This window comes from Pelobates fuscus, chromosome 12, assembly GCF_036172605.1.
Source record: "Pelobates fuscus isolate aPelFus1 chromosome 12, aPelFus1.pri, whole genome shotgun sequence".
Taxonomy (NCBI): domain Eukaryota; kingdom Metazoa; phylum Chordata; class Amphibia; order Anura; family Pelobatidae; genus Pelobates; species Pelobates fuscus.
In genome coordinates, this window is record NC_086328.1 from 140496586 (window position 1) to 140518306 (window position 21721).

The following is a 21721-nucleotide window of genomic DNA, read 5'->3' on the forward strand; positions in this document are numbered from 1 at the left end:
ATAGACTGTGAGCTCGTCCTATAGACTGTAAGCTCGTCCTATAGACTGTAAGCTCGTCCTATAGACTGTGAGCTGGTCCTATAGACTGTGAGCTGGTCCTATAGACTGTAAGTTACTCCTATAAACTTTGAGCTTGTCCTATAGGCTGTGAGTTCGTCCTATAGACTGTAAGCTTGTCCTATAGACTGTAAGCTCGTCCTATAGACTGTAAGCTCCTCCTATAGACTGTAAGCTCCTCCTATAGACTGTAAGCTGGTCCTATAGACTGTGAGCTCGTCCTATAGACTGTGAGCTCGTCCTATAGACTGTGAGCTCGTCCTATCGACTGTGAGCTCCTCCTATAGACTGTAAGCTAGTCCTATAGACTGTGAGCTGGTCCTATAGACTGTGAGCTTGTCCTATAGACTGTGAGCTCGTCCTATAGACTGTGAGCTCGTCCTATAGACTGTGAGCTCGTCCTATAGACTGTGAGCTCGTCCTATAGACTGTAAGCTCGTCCTATAGACTGTGAGCTCGTCCTATAGACTGTGAGCTGGTCCTATAGACTGTGAGCTGGTCCTATAGACTGTGAGCTCGTCCTATAGACTGTAAGCTCGTCCTATAGACTGTGAGCTCGTCCTATCGACTGTGAGCTCCTCCTATAGACTGTAAGCTGGTCCTATAGACTGTGAGCTCCTCCTATAGACTGTGAGCTCGTCCTATAGACTGTAAGCTCGTCCTATAGACTGTAAGCTCGTCCTATAGACTGTAAGCTGGTCCTATAGACTGTGAGCTTGTCCTATAGACTGTGAGCTTCTCCTATAGACTGTGAGCTTCTCCTATAGACTGTGAGCTCGTCCTATAGACTGTGAGCTCGTCCTATAGACTGTGAGCTCCTCCTATAGACTGTGAGCTCGTCCTATAGACTGTGAGCTCCTCCTATAGACTGTGAGCTCGTCCTATAGACTGTAAGCTCGTCCTATAGACTGTGAGCTCCTCCTATAGACTGTGAGCTCGTCCTATAGACTGTAAGCTGGTCCTATAGACTGTGAGCTCCTCCTATAGACTGTGAGCTGGTCCTATAGACTGTGAGCTTGTCCTATAGACTGTAAACTCGTTTGAGCAGGGTCCTTTTCAACCTATCGTTCCTGTAAGTTTTCTTGTCATTGTCCTATTTATAGTTAAATCCTCCCTCTCATAATATTGTAAAGTGCTACGGAATCTGTTGGCGCTATATAAATGGCGATAATTATAAGTACAGTAATTAGTGGCATTCTTTTAATGTTTAGAAGACGAACGTCTGAAACCCTGCTCTAAATAGACTGACTGATGGATGGTGTGAACACTTTACTAATCTCCATCACAAGAAAATGGTTACATCCCTCACAGTGTAAGCTAAGGACTCCACCAAGTCTTCAACACATCCCATGGTTAAATATTCACAGAAATCTTGGTTAATCCTGCATGGTCAGCCTGATTAGCAGTTCGGACCCCCCTGATCTGTTGTTGGGGTGCAGCTCCTATCACAGAGAACCAGATACAATGTATTCCTCCCCTAACCAACCTGAGAAATGAACCAGATTAAATGAGCCGCTCTACGAACGTGTTCTATCTGTTCGAAATGATCCTAATCCAGTAAAAAGGACTAGATACTGCCATTATTTGTAACAGTAAACCAGCAAATCATAAACAAACAATCTGACTCCAATTTATTCCCCATTGTACAGCGCTGCAGAATGTGTTGGCGTTATATAAATAGTAAAAATCCCATTTTGTAGACCGACACATTGCCTTTAGATTTGTTCTAGCTCAGTGGGTACCGGTCTCACTCCTCCCCCACACACCACATTCCTTCACATCTTGCCCAATGTAAGCAACCTCCAGCTGTTATGGATTACAACACGCATCATCCACAGGTAACACAAAGCATACCAGAAGGGCCTCTTCCATTCACAGCCCAGTCTGTCCCCCTCAGTACCATTCACAGTCCAGGCTGACCCTCTCAGTACCATTCACAGCCCAGGCTGACCCTCTCAGTACCATTCACAGCCCAGGCTGACCCTCTCAGTACCATTCACAGCCCAGGCTGACCCTCTCAGTACCATTCACAGCCCAGGCTGACCCTCTCAGTGCCATTCACAGCCCAGGCTGACCCTCTCAGTGCCATTCACAGCCCAGGCTGACCCTCTCAGTGCCATTCACAGCCCAGGCTGACCCTCTCAGTGCCATTCACAGCCCAGGCTGACCCTCTCAGTACCATTCACAGCCCAGGCTGACCCTCTCAGTACCATTCACAGCCCAGGCTGACCCTCTCAGTGCCATTCACAGCCCAGGCTGACCCTCTCAGTGCCATTCACAGCCCAGGCTGACCCTCTCAGTACCATTCACAGCCCAGGCTGACCCTCTCAGTACCATTCACAGCCCAGGCTGACCCTCTCAGTACCATTCACAGCCCAGGCTGACCCTCTCAGTACCATTCACAGCCCAGGCTGACCCTCTCAGTACCATTCACAGCCCAGGCTGACCCTCTCAGTGCCATTCACAGCCCAGGCTGACCCTCTCAGTGCCATTCAGAGCCCAGTCTGTCCCTCTCAGTACCATTCACAGCCCAGGCTGACCCTCTCAGTGCCATTCACAGCCCAGTCTGACTCCCTCTGAGTACCATTCCCAGCCCAGGCTGACCCTCTGAGTGCCATTCACAGCCCAGGCTGACCCTCTCAGTACCATTCACAGACCAGGCTGACCCTCTCAGTACCATTCACAGACCAGGCTGACCCTCTCAGTACCATTCACAGACCAGGCTGACCCTCTCAGTACCATTCACAGACCAGGCTGACCCTCTCAGTACCATTCACAGACCAGGCTGACCCTCTCAGTACCATTCACAGCCCATTATGACCCTCTGAGTGCCATTCACAGCCCAGGCTGACCCTCTGAGTGCCATTCACAGCCGGATCCATCCATCATTCACACTCACAGCACAGCTCTATTCTCTCCCTGGTCTACCTGCCTTCTGGCCCATTGCTGCACCCCCTCTACCACCCCCTGGCTTTTTACCCCCTACTTTCTCATTCATTCATTCCCCATCCTTTCTTACCTCACTATGTTCTGCAAACTCTTCTTGCTGGAATTCCTTCTCAGGATTGAGGTGGACATTGTTGCAGACTCTGCTCTTCACCTACTCACCCCTTCCCCCTCCAGTCCTGTATATCTACCTACTCACCCCTTCCCCCTCCAGTCCTGTGTATCTACCTACTCACCCCTTCCCCCTCCAGTCCTGTATATCTACCTACTCACCCCTTCCCCCTCCAGTCCTGTATATCTACCTACTCACCCCTTCCCCCTCCAGTCCTGTATATCTACCTACTCACCCCTTCCCCCTCCAGTCCTGTATATCTACCTACTCACCCCTTCCCCCTCCAGTCCTGTATATCTACCTCTCCCCCACACCTTCCCTTTATGAGCCCTGCTAGTTTCTCCTCTCTCGATTTCCTTGTCTTTCCACTTAGCAGGAAGTTTGAGCAGCTGCTCTCCTTTTGTTTCACAGTCCTGCTCTCCCCCTCCTCTTGTGCTGGGAAGTCAGGGGGAGATGATATGAGGTAAGAGGAAGCTGGACCCTCCCTTGCCCTGTGTTTGGGGAAGGGGAGGGGGTGACAATTTGTCTCTGTTTGTATCTCCCCCCCTCTCCTAATCTCAGGGGGAGTCCCTGTATCACAGCAACAGTCTGCTTCTTGGATGGATTCATTGTATCTGTTAGCCCCCCCCCATCCCCCTTTATTGTGTTATCTTCACTACATCTTATCTACTGTCTCATTGTCCTGTCTCATTGTCCTAGCTCCTGTCCACTCTGTCTCATTGGCCAGGCTCCTGTCTCATTGTCCTAGCTCCTGTCCACACTGTCTCATTGTCCTAGCTCCTGTCCACACTGTCTCATTGTCCTGGCTCCTGTCTCATTGTCCTAGCTCCTGTCCACACTGTCTCATTGGCCTGGCTCCTCTCTTATTGGCCTGGCTCCTGTCCACTCTGTCTCACTGTCCTGTCTACATGGTCTCATTGTCCTGGCTCCGGTCTCATTGTCTGTGCTCCTGTCCACACTGTCTCGTTGTCCTGGCTCCTGTCTACTTTTTCTAGCTCCTGTCTCATTGTCCTAAATCCTGTCCACACTGTCTCATTGGTCTGGCTCCTGTCTCATTTTTCTAGCTCCTGTCTCCTGTCTCATTGCCCTAGGTCATGTCCACTCTGTCTCATTGGCTTGTCTCCTGTCTCATTGTCCTAGCTCCTGTCCACACTGTCTCAATAGCTTGGCTCCTGTCTCATTGTCCTAGCTCCTGTCCACACTGTCTCATTGGCCTGGCTCCTGTCTTATTGGCCTGGCTCCTGTGCACTCTGTCTCATTGTCCTGGCTCCTGTCTCATTGTCCTAGCTCCTGTCCACTCTGTCTCATTGGCCCGGCTCCTGTCTCATTGTCCTGGCTCCTGTCTAAACTGTCTCATTGTCCTGTCCACACTGTCTCATTGGCCTGGCTTCTGTCACATTTTCCTGGCTCCTGTCCAAACTGTCTCATTGTCCTGGCTCCTGTCTCATTGCCCTGGCTCCTGTCCACACTGTCTCATTGTCCTTGCACCTGTCACATTTTCCTAGCTCCTGTCCACACTGTCTCATTGTCCTGGCTCCTGTCTCATTGTCCTGGCTCCTGCCCACACTGTCTCATTGTCCTAGCTCCTGGCTCATTGTCCTAGCTCCTGTCCACACTGTCTCATTGTCATAGCTCCTGTCCACACTGACTCATTGTCCTAGCTCCTGTCCACACTGTCTTATTGTCCTGGCTCCTGTCCACACTGTCTCATTGTCCTAAATCCTGTCCACATTGTCTCATTGACCTGGCTCCTGTCTCATTGTCCTGGCTCCTGTCCACTCTGCCTCATTGTCCTGTCCACACTGTCTCATTGTCCTGGCTCCTGTCTCATTGTCATAGCTCCTGTCCACACTGTCTCATAGTCCTGGCTCCTGTCTCATAGTCCTGGGTCCTGTCTCATTTTTCTAGCTCCTGTCCACACTGTCTCATTGTCCTGTCCACACTGTCTCATTGTCCTGTCCACACTGTCTCATTGTCCTTGCTCCTGTCACATTTTCCTAGCTCCTGTCCACACTGTCTCATTGTCCTGGCTCCTGTCTCATTGTCCTGGCTCCTGGCCACACTGTCTCATTGGCCTAGCTCCTGGCTCATTGTCCTAGCTCCTGTCCACACTGTCTGGTTGCCCTGGCTCCTGTCCACACTGTCTGGTTGTCCTGGCTCCTGTCCACACTGTCTGGTTGTCCTGGCTCCTGTCCACACTGTCTGGTTGTCCTGGCTCCTGTCCACACTGTCTGATTGTCCTGGCTCCTGTCCACACTGTCTCATTGTCCTGGCTCCTGTCCAAACTGTCTCATTGTCCTGGCTCCTGTCCACACTGTCTCATTGTCCTGGCTCCTATCTCATTGCCCTGGCTCCTGTCCTCATTGTCCTGGCTCCTGTCCTCATTGTCCTGAAACCTGTCTCATTTTCATAGCTCTTGTCCAAACTGTATATTGTCCTAGCTCCTGTCTCATTTTTCTAGCTGCTGTCCATACTGTCTCATTGTCCTGGCTCCTGTCCACACTGTCTCATTGTCCTGGCTCCTATCTCATTGCCCTGGCTCCTGTCCTCATTGTCCTGGCTCCTGTCCTCATTGTCCTGAAACCTGTCTCATTTTCCTAGCTCTTGTCCAAACTGTATATTGTCCTAGCTCCTGTCTCATTTTTCTAGCTGCTGTCCATACTGTCTCATTGGCCTGTCTCCAGTCTCATTGTCCTAGCTCCTGTCCACACTGTCTCATTGGCCTGGCTCCTGTCCACACTGTCTCATTGTCCTAGCTCCTGTCCACACTGTCTCATTGGCCTGACTCCTGTCCACACTTTCTCATTGGTTTGGCTCCTGTCTCATTGTCCTAGCTCCTGTCCACACTGTCTCATTGGCCTGGCTCCTGTCCAGACTGGCTCATTGCCCTGGCCCTGTACTCATTGGCCTGGCTCCTGTCCACACTGTCTCATTGGCCTAGCACCTGTCTCTTTTGGCCTGGCTCCTGTCCACACTTTCTCATTGGCTTGGCTCCTGTCTCATTGTCCTAGCTCCTGTCCACACTGTCTCATTGTCCTGGCTCTGGTCTCATTGTCCTGGCTCATTGGCCTTGCTCCTGTCTTATTGTCCTGACTCCAATCTCATTGTCCTGGCTCGCTGTCTAGCTCCTGTCCACATGTTTGTTTTATTTCACATTTGCGGGGTATTTACTACAGTGAGAATTCAGAGTGAATTTGAAGTAGCTAAACAGAAAGCTTAGCTGATTAGAGACATGTTTGAGTTCTGCTATGCTACATTGAAAATTTATTTTGAATCCTCACTTTAGCGAATCACCCTTTTTGTGTTTGATAATTTGGTTGTTGTACTTTAGCAGCAATTCCCAAACTGTGTGCGACAGGGGCGCCACGAAATATATCCCCGGTGCTATGATTATAGCACCAGGAACCGTCCGTGCCTCACTCTCCCCTGCCGGCTCTGCAGGACCAGAGATCTTCCTCACCGGCCCGCTAGCACTGAAATTCTGCTGCCGGCAGGGAGAGAGAGGAACCGGGAAAGCTCTGACCTGCAGCACCGCCAGGTTCTCGTATATAGCGAGCTCATATATGTGTGAGGTGCCCCCCATACACACACTGTACACCTCACACACACTGCCCCCCAATACACACATTGCACAAAACACACACACTGTACCCCTCACACACATTGCCCCCCCATATCCATACATTGCCCCATATACATACATTGCCACTCTATACACATACATTGCCTCTCCACACACAGATACTGCCCCCCATATACACACACACTGTCCACCTAACACACATACTGCTCCCAATACACACACTTTACTTTTCACACACAATGCCCCCAGTACACACACTGCACCCCTTCAAAATATTGTAAAGCAATCTATGAATGTATTTACTTCTAATTTGAACTTTTGTTACTGTGGATGAATGTATTTCTCACTTTTTGTTAAATTGTATCTATGGACTATATAAGAAAACTGTTAAGTGTAGTATAATTTGACTATATATCAACTGTTGGAATATTGTTCCTTGATGGGTTAATATAGATAAATTATAAATATTACATTTTTTATTATGTGATAAAATTTGATTTGCATTGTACATAGGAGTGCAGTATTTCTTCGATATACACCTAGTATTATGTGAGCATTGAATCATTTCCTATGGGGAGATCCTAACTAGTACGCTGCCATTGCCACACATGCGCTTTATGTCTCCCCCGCCGGTGGATGTTGTCTCTGGAAGAGCATGGGCTCTGAGTCAGCGATGAGAGACATTGGTGCAGGACCCAGGTAAGTGACAGGAGGGGTTATTAACCCCTTCTTCACCACATAGGCGGGGGGAGGCGAGGGAGAGGGAGCCCCTTGACAGATGGGGAAGGTATAGTGCCAGGAAAACGAGTTTGTTTCCCTTTAATACTGCACACTATGCCCTTGAAGGGACCCTCCATATCTCTTAATCATTTACATTTTCTGCTGTACTTTGTGTGAAAAGTGTCCTCTTTTTCATTTTACAAAAAGTGCAGATTTCAATAGAAATTGACACTTTTATAAATTAACCTGGTTACACTCTCTAATTGTCAGACAGATTGTCGGTCCAGTTACTTCCTGGTTTGTTTATCTCAGTGAAGATCAACTCAAGAGGCAGCTATTGTCCAGAGCACCTGCCTTGCAAAGACTTCTCATTGAGCTGCATTGGGTGGTCTGTGATTGGACAGCCACAGAAAGTCTGGGTGGGGTTAGAAGGGGAGGGCTTGCAAAGGCTGCAGACCAGAGAACAGACGTTTTTGCAATCTGTTTTTACATCTAAAAATGTATGATTAACTGATGAATGTTTTCATTCGGGGTATATCTACTAAACAGTGATTATTAGTTTGAATTTGGCATGGGGGGTATTAAAATAGTAGTATATTTCTTGTGGACTACGGAGTGGAACTTTTTCCTTCGTACACCTGTTTGTAAGAGTAGGTAAGTTAACATTTATGTCACTGCACGCCATAATATACACTCCAAGGGTGAATTTCTAACCACCAGGGTTAAATTAGTGGAAATTGTAAGAGTTATAGGTGTATTTAGTCAGACGTGCTGCTCTTGATAATTTCATTCTAGCACATTTAACTTGCAATATCCCTTTAAGACAGTCCACAAATCATTGCTCGCCAGGATGGTACATAACATTGGGAGGCATGGACCGCACAAGTTGTACCTGTGGGTGGTAACAACGTGTTGCGGTACACATGCCCTGACCCTTCACCCACTGATGTTAGCGGCATTTAATATGAACAGGGAACCAGGGAACTCTGAATTAATTTATCCGGTTGAGGAAGCCACAGTGGAAGTGGTGAAACGCATTCCGGTTTTTAAGGACATTGCTGCCTTTTTTATTTGATGTATATTATTATAATAAATTCAGTTTTTATTTTCTCATTATATCCTGGTTCCCGGATTCATCTTTTACAGAGGGGAGTGCAGTCCCAAATCTGCATAACACTTTGAAATTGAGTCATTTACATTGACTCCAGTTTTGTAAGTACCCACTTGGGAATTTGTTTCATGTATTAAGAATAATACCAACAATATTGCGCAATTGTTTGTGCTTCTATCCCCACCTGTAGGATTAAATACAAATATTTCCAGTAATAGGGGTGGGTCGCCTAAACGGACCCAGAAGCGATTCATACCAGAGCTGGGTCTATAGCTCTCTGTTTGTGAGTTTATATAATATACTATAATTTTGGATATTATTCAATTACATACAGTCTATACTATGTTTGTCTTTTTGTAGATATCAACATAATTTGACATTCAAAGGAACACCCCTCAATTTCACTAAGGTTATGTTTAACCCCTTAAGGACACATGACGTGTGTGACACGTCATGATTACCTTTTATTCCAGAAGTTTGGTCCTTAAGGGGTTAAGGCCGTAAAGCCTGTATTTGTGGGAGGAGTTAAGCGTTCCATATAAATGCTACTCCCCCCCCCCCCTTCCTACCTGCCGTACGCACGCTGTTCACCCCACCCACCTCTCCCTCTTATACAATTCATTCAGGGGGGCCCTCTTTTTCAGGCCTACCCTCTACGTTGGTTCCGGCACACCACACCGACTTAATCCCAATCACAAGGTATTTCACTATACGATATTAACCGACCACAAATATTATTTATTTATCTATATAAAAAGCGCTACATTCTCTTTTTGTACATAATATTGCTCAGCACACACTCAACAAATAGAGGGAACTGATTAAAATTGTGCAGAATTCAGTGAAGACGGCTAGAAAACGCCAGATTTGTGGTTTTACAGCTGACAGACAATGAGCACCAAGTGTTTCTCCTCTACTGTAGTTTTGTGCGATAATACATGTTAACTAGAAAAGCTACAATTTCTGGGGAAATTGTGTGAAGTGTTCTTGCCTCCACCAGTAGTCTACAACTGGAGTGGGCGGAGTAACTGTTATTATTCATTTTTATAGCACATTTAATTGCAACGTTGTTGCCCAAAGTGCTTCACAGTTACATTAAAACATACATTTATAAAAACATTAGCAGGTGTAAAAGGCCCTGTCTATGACATCACTTGCTGCTGCAGCCTTGCACAGGTCAGAGTATTTTTGCGGTTGCCATCTTCAAACGGTCGTATTTTAAAAACTATAAATCCTACAGCGAAGAGCGTTATATTGTGAGAATCACAAGACCCAGACCTACATTTTGATGCATAGTATGTCTCTGAGATATTAACAATGAAGGCACAGTCGCAGTTTAGAAATTGCCCTTCAAATGTGAGCTTTGCAGAGTGGAGTTTCAATGAATGCCAATGGACTGCGTGAGTTGCAAACAAATGGTCATATTGTGAAAGCTATCAGGACTATGTCTTAGCTGTGGACATTTTTAGTGGCAGCAGGGATAGCTGAACGTTTTGATATAAGATTTGTGTAGGTGGGCCTGAAAATGAGGGAGTGGTGGCAGTTTAGAAATCATGTCCTGATTTTTCAGCTTTTGCCAGCTCCCACTCTAGCTTTGCCATTCATTCCTATGGGACAAATTTCGCCACAAGAACGACGATATTCCGTGAACCATTCGGCGAAACGTTCCACAAAGTAATAGCAATCCGATCGGGAACAATCTGCACGTTTTGGTAGATTTTTGTCTATGTAGTGTAAAAACTGTGGGAGGAGTTAGGGTGGCAAATTTGGCTATAATAATAATAATAATATATATGTGAGATAAAAATAAGTGGTCTTGCTATGCAAGAACACTTAACTAAACAGAAAGGAACGTAAATAATAGACTCACGGAAAGCCAGGCGGGTGTGTGGTTTTACTGTACACTTTGCGTATTATGCTATTTGACATTTTTCACTCAGCAACAAGAGCCGCACAGCGTGGTGTTTATAAACCTAAACGCTCTATATATTTTGTTTAAGATTACATGAGTAGATTTGGAGCACATCCATAGGTCTGGATAATAAACAAATTCTTGGAAAGGGGTACATAGCCACACAGAGCGATGGTTGTTGGGATTTGGAAATAATCATTTAATGTAGAGAGGGCTCCTTAGGCTGTGAATCACATGGTTCATGGAGTGAGGGGTCCAGAGGTCACACCCTATTCTACATACCACGATTTATCTAGATATTTTTTTCTATGGCATGTAATAGTGCAGTCATGTAAAGGAACACCATAGCACTGGGAATGCAAATCTGTATTCCTGCGTCTAGTATTCCTGTCCCTGATTGTGTATTGGTTTGTGTATCTGTGTCAAGTTGTGTGTATCTGTGTCAAGGTGTATGTATGTATCAGTGTCAGGTTGTGTATGTGTGTGTTTGTCAGGGTGTGCATCTGTTTGTCAGAATGTGTATCTGTGTGTGCGTGCATATCTGTGTGTCAAGATGCGCATCTGTGTGTGTTTGCCATCGTTTCTATCTGTGTGTCAATGTGTGTGCATGTGTGAGGGTGTGTATGTGTCAGTGTCTATGTGAATTTGTGTGTATGTGTCAGTGTAATTATATGTATCTTGCCTTAGTGTGTATGTGTGTGTGTGTGTGTGTGTGTATGTATGTATGTATGTATATGTATATATATATATATATATATATATATATATATATATATATAATATATATATACAATCGGTTATCTGTGTAATTATGCATGTATGTGGTAGTGTATGTGCATACATGCATACAATTAAGCACCAGCACAACATACAAACACACCCCTTCACTCAAACACCAATACTACACACAAATATACACCAGCATTTAAAAGCTAACATTACATACAAACACACCTCTGTATTAGAACACTAAAATGAAATACAAGCAGCCCTTCATTTAAACACTATACATTATGCTATACCACCAGTATATGCTGCAGCGCTGCACAGATATACAACCTAGAACTTTGTATTGGCACTGAAGGGGTTTAAACCAGACACATTACTGGGAGTATTATTGCTGTGGGGCTCTGTTATACAATCAGACACATTACTGGGAGTAGTATTGCTGTGGAGCTCTGTTATACACTCAGACACATTACTGGGAATATTATTACTGTGGAGCTCTGTTATACACTCAGACACATTACTGGGAGTATTATTGCTGTGGAGCTCTGTTATACACTCAGACACATTACTGGGAGTATTATTGCTGTGGGGCTCTGTTATACCCTCAGACACATTACTGGGAGTATTATTACTGTGGAGCTCTGTTATACATACAGACACATTACTGGGAGTATTATTGCTGTGGAGCTCTGTTATACACTCAGACACATTACTGGGAGTATTATTGCTGTGGAGCTCTGTTATACACTCAGACACATTACTGGGAGTATTATTGCTGTGGAGCTCTGTTATACACTCAGACACATTACTGGGAGTATTATTGCTGTGGAGCTCTGTTATACATACAGACACATTACTGGGAGTATTATTGCTGTGGAGCTCTGTTATACACTCAGACACATTACTGGGAGTATTATTGCTGTGGAGCTCTGTTATACACTCAGACACATTACTGGGAGTATTATTGCTGTGGAGCTCTGTTATACACTCAGACACATTACTGGGAGTATTATTACTGTGAAGCTCTGTTATACACTCAGACACATTACTGGGAGTATTATTACTGTGGAGCTCTGTTATACACTCAGACACATTACTGGGAGTATTATTACTGTGGAGCTCTGTGATACACTCAGACACATTACTGGGAGTATTATTACCGTGGAGCTCTGTTATACACTCAGACACATTACTGGGAGTATTATTTCCGTGGAGCTCTGTTATACACTCAGACACATTACTGGGAGTATTATTACTGTGGGGCTCTGTTATACACTCAGATACATTACTGGGAGTATTATTGCTGTGGAGCTCTGTTATACACTCAGACACATTACTGGGAGTATTATTGCTGTGGAGCTCTGTTATACACTCAGATACATTACTGGGAGTATTATTACTGTGGAGCTCTGTTATACACTCAGACACATTACTGGGAGTATTATTGCTGTGGGGCTCTGTTATACACTCAGATACATTACTGGGAGTATTATTGCTGTGGAGCTCTGTTATACACTCAGACACATTACTGGGAGAATTATTGCTGTGGAGCTCTGTTATTCACTCAGACACATTACTGGGAGTATTATTGCTGTGGAGCTCTGTTATACACTCAGACACATTACTGGGAGTATTATTACTGTGGAGCTCTGTTATACACTCAGACACATTACTGGGAGTATTATTGCTGTGGAGCTCTGTTATACACTCAGACACATTACTGGGAGTATTATTACTGTGGAGCTCTGTTATACACTCAGACACATTACTGGGAGTATTATTGCTGTGGGGCTCTGTTATACACTCAGTCACATTACTGGGAGTATTATCGCTGTGGAGCTCTGTTATACACTCAGATACATTACTGGGAGTATTATTGCTGTGGGGCTCTGTTATACACTCAGACACATTACTGGGAGTGTTATTACTGTGGGGCTCTGTTATACACTCAGACACATTACTGGGAGTATTATTGCTGTGGAGCTCTGTTATACACTCAGACACATTACTGGGAGTATTATTGCTGTGGGGCTCTGTTATACACTCAGACACATTACTGGGAGTATTATTACTGTGGAGCTCTGTTATACACTCAGACACATTACTGGAAGTATTATTGCTGTGGGGCTCTGTTATACACTCAGACACATTACTGGGAGTATTATTGCTGTGGAGCTCTGTTATACATACAGACACATTACTGGGAGTATTATTGCTGTGGAGCTCTGTTATACACTCAGACACATTACTGGGAGTATTATTGCTGTGGAGCTCTGTTATACACTCAGACACATTACTGGGAGTATTATTGCTGTGGAGCTCTGTTATACACTCAGACACATTACTGGGAGTATTATTACTGTGAAGCTCTGTTATACACTCAGACACATTACTGGGAGTATTATTACTGTGGAGCTCTGTAATACACTCAGGCACATTACTGGGAGTATTATTACTGTGGAGCTCTGTAATACATGCAGGCACATTACTGGGAGTATTATTGCTGTGGAGCTCTGTTATACGCTCAGACACATTACTGGGAGTATTATTGCTGTGGGGCTCTGTTATGCACTCAGACACATTACTGGGAGTATTATTACTGTGGAGCTCTGTAATACACGCAGGCACATTACTGGGAGTATTTTTGCTGTGGAGCTCTGTTATACACTCAGACACATTACTGGGAGTGTTATTGCTGTGGAGCTCTGTTATGCACTCAGACACATTACTGGGAGTATTTTTTCTGTGGAGCTCTGTTATACAGTCAGACACATTACTGGGAGTATTATTGCTGTGGGGCTCTGTTATACACTCAGACACATTACTGGGAGTGTTATTGCTGTGGAGCTCTGTTATGCACTCAGACACATTACTGGGAGTATTTTTGCTGTGGAGCTCTGTTATACACTCAGACACACCAACAATATGGGGCTCCTAGAAAAGAGGGACAGAGGGTGTCATTTCACATAGCTGATTCTATGCTAGAGGAAGAGGCTGGGTCAGGGCACAGGATTATTAAATATTTAAATGCCTTTAAGACCTATTGATAAATTCCTATGTGTGTTGTATAGAAAATGACAAGATATATTGTCTGTCGCTGGAATCCCGACGCACTCTTCATCTTTCCAGCCGTGTGCATTGAGCTTTTCTGGGAAGCTCCCACCCTACCTGAGCAGAATGCTCTCCCCACCTGTTCCAACCTCCTATAACCTCCGACCCCGTACTAGCACGATATTTAGCATACCGCAATACAAACATAAATTGTCTTGATCATCCTCTTCCTACAGAGCACCGCAATTATGGAATAACCTCAGGGACACAGTCAAATTTTCATTCAATATAATATCTTTTAAGAGATCTATGGCAATATACCTCAGCACAGCATGCACCGATCATGGCTGAATATATTAATTACCTGTTATATGTTACATTTATATATCTGTGTATATATATATAGTTTGTATATTGTATTTTTGTAATATTGTACCCTAATGTAACAATGCAATCTTTGTGGACCCAGGACATACTTGAAAAATGAGAGAAATCTCAATGTATCTTTCCTGGTAACATTTTTTATAAATAAATAAATATTGTGTTTGCTGTTATAACCAACCATAAAGAGTTATGTAAGGGTTTCCCTCCAGGAGATACTATAAAATCTGCATTGATTTCCAAGCAATGTGTCTGTCTGTCCCAGAGAAGATAAATCCTTCGGACGTGATCGTCCAGCTGTGAGTTCTGCTTGTCATCGGCCCTGATTCCTTTAGATCTAATTATCGTTATCTTCTGGGGTTCTTATCACACATCATCTCCATGTCAGACCTATTCACTGCAGCAAGAATTCCAAATCAATTAGAAAATTTAGGCCGAAAACCCATATGTAAATGTATAATCTCTGTATAACTCCAGTGTGGCTATTTCCATTTGAAATTCACACTCATTTTCTGACAATTCTTTCCTGTTTTAGTACCGAACCCTGTGAGATTGACATTCCATAGGCTCCGATTGTTCACCATCCACGCCCTGTACCTTCCAGGTGATTCATATCTCCCAAGTGTCCCTATTTAGGAGGGGCAGTCCCTATTTTAAGCCCAAATGCTATAAAAACATAGGGCTTATTTAATGCTGCCTGTGATCCCCTGGAAGGAAACCAGATCTGGGGTAACTAGTGGAATACTAATTCCTCCAAGCGAATAATTATCCCAAATATAATCTATAAATGAAATTGCCGAGAGGCAATACAAATCAACGCACACATTAGTATCAACGTATGGATTGCAAAAACGCTGTTTAGGTTAAATCAATTCTACCGCATGGCTTAACTCGTAATATTGCTAGTCTATTGCAGCTTCATAAAGACAACAGCTTTTCCTCAATATACGAAAACAAGCGAATAGCTTTCTGAAGCGCCAACTGAAATAACTTTGTTTTAACACAATTTAAAAAGTGAAATGAAAATTGAAAGAATAAAATCGATGCTGTATATACAAAGTATCTACAAATACGCAATGTAACATATAAAGTAAATGGAACAATACTTGATTTTAAAAAAAAAGCAATTCAGTCTTTTCTGGAGATCCAATACGTCCCTATAGTAGGAGTGATGGTTCCCACTGAATCTGCTAAAAGTCCAATCCTGTAGATTATTATTATTATTGCCATTTATATAGCGCCAACATATTCCGTAGCGCTTTACAGTATTATGAAAGGGGAGATTTAACTATAAATAGGACAATTAAAAGAAAACTTACAGGAACAATAGGTTGAAGAGGACCCTGCTCTATCGAGCTTACATTCCATAGAAGGAGCTTACAGTCTATAGGAGGAGCTTACAGTCTATAGGACGAGCTTACAGTCTATAGGACGAGCTTACAGTCTATAGGAGGAGCTTACAGTCTATAGGAGGAGCTCACAGTCTATAGGAGGAGCTCACAGTCTATAGGACGAGCTTACAGTCTATAGGAGGAGCCTACAGTCTATAGGACGAGCTCACAGTCTATAGGACGAGCTTACAGTCTATAGGAGGAGCTCACAGTCTATAGGAGGAGCTCACAGTCTATAGGAGGAGCTTACAGTCTATAGGAGGAGCTTACAGTCTATAGGACGAGCTTACAGTCTATAGGACGAGCTCACAGTCTATAGGAGGAGCTTACAGTCTATAGGAGGAGCTTACAGTCTATAGGAGGAGCTCACAGTCTATAGGAAGAGCTCACAGTCTATAGGAGGAGCTCACAGTCTATAGGACGAGCTCACAGTCTATAGGACGAGCTCACAGTCTATAGGACGAGCTTACAGTCTCTAGGAGGAGCTTACAGTCTATAGGAGGAGCTTACAGTCTATAGGAGGAGCTCACAGTCTATAGGAGGAGCTTACAGTCTATAGGAGGAGCTCACAGTCTATAGGATGAGCTCACAGTCTATAGGATGAGCTCACAGTCTAAAGGACAAGCTCACAGTCTATAGGAGGAGCTTACAGTCTATAGGAGGAGCTTACAGTCTATAGGATGAGCTCACAGTCTATAGGAGGAGCTCACAGTCTATAGGAGGAGCTCACAGTCTATAGGACGAGCTCACAGTCTATAGGAGGAGCTTACAGTCTATAGGACGAGCTTACAGTCTCTAGGAGGAGCTCAGTCTATAGGAGGAGCTTACAGTCTATAGGAGGAGCTTACAGTCTATAGGAGGAGCTCACAGTCTATAGGAGGAGCTTACAGTCTATAGGAGGAGCTCAGTCTATAGGATGAGCTCACAGTCTATAGGATGAGCTCACAGTCTATAGGATGAGCTCACAGTCTATAGGAGGAGCTTAAGTCTATAGTTGGAGCTTACAGTCTATAGGAGGAGCTCAGTCTATAGGAGGAGCTTACAGTCTATAGGAGGAGCTCAGTCTATAGGAGGAGCTCACAGTCTATAGGAGGAGCTCACAGTCTATAGGAGGAGCTCACAGTCTATAGGACGAGCTCACAGTCTATAGGAGGAGCTTACAGTCTATAGGACGAGCTTACAGTCTCTAGGAGGAGCTCAGTCTATAGGAGGAGCTTACAGTCTATAGGAGGAAATTACAGTCTATAGGACGAGCTCACAGTCTATAGGAGGAGCTTACAGTCTATAGGAGGAGCTTACAGTCTATAGGAGGAGCTCACAGTCTATAGGAGGAGCTTACAGTCTATAGGAGGAGCTCACAGTCTAAAGGACGAGCTCACCGTCTATAGGAGGAGCTCACAGTCTATTGGATGAGCTCACAGTCTATTGGATGAGCTCACAGTCTATAGGAGGAGCTCACAGTCTATAGGACCAGCTCACAGTCTATAGGAGGAGCTCACAGTCTATAGGACCAGCTTACAGTCTATAGGACGAGCTCACAGTCTATAGGACGAGCTCACAGTCTATAGAAGGAGCTCACAGTCGATAGGACAAGCTTACAGTCTATAGGAGGAGCTTACAGTCTATAGGACGAGCTTACAGTCTATAGGACGAGCTCACAGTCTATAGGACGAGCTCACAGTCTATAGGACCAGCATACAGTCTATAGGACCACTTACAGTAGTGATGGTGCGCAACAACAAAAATCGTATTCACAATGGACCTCTTATAGAGAGTGAAAGTAACCCTCTGTACATGAAATGAGGTGTTTACAGAGTGGAAATTGTATTAGTAATTGAAAACCAAACAGTGGTTGTGGTAAAACAAGGCACAATCTGTAGGTATACTTGCAAACATGGAAATCACTCTGACACCTATTAAGGAGACAAAAACAGAAAGAGAGCTCCTAGTGCAGCATAGTAATTCACTTATAAATATATAAAATAAAGCAAACAGAGGTGCCCTTAAGGTGTTACACCACTTCAATCTTGTGAGTATAACAGCTAAAGGGCACCTCGGTCTGCTTTACCTACTGAGGCACCGACGGATTAACATAGAGCTCCACCAAGTGGTGATTTATTGTAGCTGCACCATTATCTTTATCAGAATGAGCAGATTAAAGGGGTTATCAGAACCAGGCTAGTGTTCTAAAACTCAGAGGACATTGTTATAAAAAGAAACGGAATGTTTACTAAATGGAATGGTCATAGAGATACTTCGGATTTATTCCCTAAACATCAGATTGTAGTAAATTTCAAAAAATTAATTGTGTAATTTAGACCAAAACGGCAGATTTTAAAACCCTTCTGACGCTCACTTCTAGTCTGAGCGACTACTGACGATTATACGTTTAGTTTAATTTGGCACTTTACTAGAATTACGCGTCTGAGCTAGGGGTAGGCAACCACCAGCACATCTTTGGCTGCGCCTGGACTAATCCCTGCAGACTTAGAACTGATTAGGGGGTTTGGCTAACAGTAAAGTCAGGGAAATGCTATGAAATGTGGAATTAAAGGAACGCTGCCCTTTTACTAATGGTTTGAGTTCTTATCTGATATTCTGAGGTGCACAGTGAACCCAGGCAAGAAGTGAAACTGTAACTAAATGGTACCATAACCATTTCTGAGCTCTGTAATGGTATTTATTGACATTATCAATTTCTAAATACTTTTACTGTACTTTGTAATTCCCGTACAACAGTGTGTTTTATTGTCTCACACATTAAAAACAGGGCATTAAGAAAAGAGGTCAGCAAATGTCAATTGTGGAATTATAGTGTTTTTGTGTGCAGTGTTGGTGTGCTAGTATAGTGTTTCTGGGTGCGGCGTCAGTTGGGTATTATAGTGTTCTGGGTGCAGTGTTGGTGTGGTATTATAGTGTTCTGGGTGCAGTGTCAGTGTGTTATTATAGTGTTCTGGGTGCGGCGTAAGTTGGGTATTATAGTGTTCTGGGTGCAGTGTCAGTGTGTTATTATAGTGTTCTGGGTGCAGTGTTGGTGTGGTATTATAGTGTTCTGGGTGCAGTGTTGGTGTGGTATTATAGTGTTCTGGGTGCAGTGTTGGTGTGGTATTATAGTGTTCTGGGTGCAGTGTCAGTGTGTTATTATAGTGTTCTTGGTGCAGTGTTGGTGTGGTATTATAGTGTTCTGGGTGCAGTTTCAGTGTGGTATTATAGTATTTTTGTGTGCAGTGTCAGTGTGGAATGATAGTGTTTGAGTGGGCAGTGTAGTTGTGGTATTATAGTGTTTGTGTGTGCACTACACTGACACTGCACACAAAAACACTATAATTCCACACTGACACTGCACACAAAAACACTATAATTCCACACTGACACTGCACCCAGAAACACTATAATTCCACACTGACACTGCACCCAGAAACACTATAATTCCACACTGACACTGCACCCATAAACACTATAATACCACACTGACACTGCACCCAGAAACACTATAATACCACACTGACACTGCACACACAAACACTATAATACCACACTGACACTGCACCCATAAACACTATAATTCCACACTGACACTGCACCCAGAAACACTATAATACCACACTGACACTGCACACACAAACACTATAATACCACACTGACACTGCACACACAAACACTATAATACCACACTGACACTGCACACAGAAACACTACAATACCACACTGACACTGCACCCAGAAACACTATAATACCACACTGACACTGCACACACAAACACTATAATACCACACTGACACTGCACCCAGAAACACTATAATACCACACTGACACTGTACACACAAACACTATAATACCACACTGACACTGCACCCATAAACACTATAATTCCACACTGACACTGCACCCAGAAACACTATAATACCACACTGACACTGCACCCAGAAACACTATAATACCACACTGACACTGCACACACAAACACTATAATACCACACTGACACTGCACACACAAACACTATAATTCCACACTGACACTGCACCCATAAACACTATAATTCCACACTGACACTGCACCCATAAACACTATAATTCCACACTGACACTGCACCAAGAAACACTATAATACCACACTGACACTGCACCAAGAAACACTATAATACCACACTGACACTGCACCAAGAAACACTATAATACCACACCAACACTGCACCCAGAAACACTATAATACCACACTGACACTGCACCCAGAAACACTATAATACCACACTGACACTGCACACAGAAACACTATAATACCACACTGACACTGCACCCAGAAACACTATAATACCACACTGACACTGCACCCAGAAACACTATAATACCACACTGACACTGCACCCAGAAACACTATAATACCACACTGACACTGCACCCAGAAACACTATAATACCACACTGACACTGCACCCAGAAACACTATAATACCACACTGACACTGCACACACAAACACTATAATACCACACTGACACTGCACACAGAAACACTATAATACCACACTGACACTGCACACACAAACACTATAATACCACACTGACACTGCACACACAAACACTATAATACCACACTGACACTGCACTCATAAACACTATAATTCCACACTGACACTGCACCCAGAAACACTATAATACCACACTGACACTGCACCTATAAACACTATAATACCACACTGACACTGCACCCAGAAACACTATAATGCCACACTGACACTGCACACAGAAACACTATAATTCCACACTGACACTGCACACAGAAACACTATAATACCACACTGACACTGCACTCATAAACACTATAATACCACACTGACACTGCACCCAGAAACACTATAATACCACACTGACACTGCACCCATAAACACTATAATACCACACTGACACTGCACACAGAAACACTATAATTCCACACTGACACTGCACACAGAAACACTATAATACCACACTGACACTGCACTCATAAACACTATAATACCACACTGACACTGCACCCAGAAACACTATAATACCACACTGACACTGCACCCAGAAACACTATAATACCACACTGACACTGCACACACAAACACTATAATACCACACTGACACTGCACACAGAAACACTATAATTCCACACTGACACTGCACACACAAACACTATAATACCACACTGACACTGCACACAGAAACACTATAATTCCACACTGACACTGCACACACAAACACTATAATACCACACCGACACTGCACCCAGAAACACTATAATACCACACTGACACTGCACCCATAAACACTATAATACCACACTGACACTGCACTCATAAACACTATAATACCACACTGACACTGCACCCAGAAACACTATAATACCACACTGACACTGCACCCAGAAACACTATAATACCACACTGACACTGCACACACAAACACTATAATACCACACTGACACTGCACACAGAAACACTATAATTCCACACTGACACTGCACACACAAACACTATAATACCACACTGACACTGCACACAGAAACACTATAATTCCACACTGACACTGCACCCATAAATACTATATAATTCCACACTGACACTGCACACACAAACACTATAATACCACACTGACACTGCACACAGAAACACTATAATACCACACTGACACTGCACCCAGAAACACTATTATTATTATTTATATAGCGCCATCAGATTCCGTAGCGACTGCACTTGCCATAACA

The 21721-nt window shown here is 43.9% G+C and overlaps 1 protein-coding gene across 2 annotated transcripts in view; it reads right to left on the reverse strand.

The window, feature by feature from the left end:
• The window catches only part of LSP1 (lymphocyte specific protein 1), a 105852-nt gene that overhangs the window by 54656 nt on the left and 29475 nt on the right, over window positions 1-21721 (reverse strand). Inside the window, exon 1 of one of the 2 annotated variants that reach the window (XM_063438352.1) lies at window positions 3077-3179. The exons of the other annotated variant lie outside the window; for it this stretch is intronic. Coding sequence (XP_063294422.1) covers window positions 3077-3135 — 59 coding nt within the window. The 5' untranslated portion in view covers window positions 3136-3179. Of the gene's footprint in view, window positions 1-3076; window positions 3180-21721 lie in introns of those variants that run through there. 2 annotated transcript variants of the gene reach the window in all.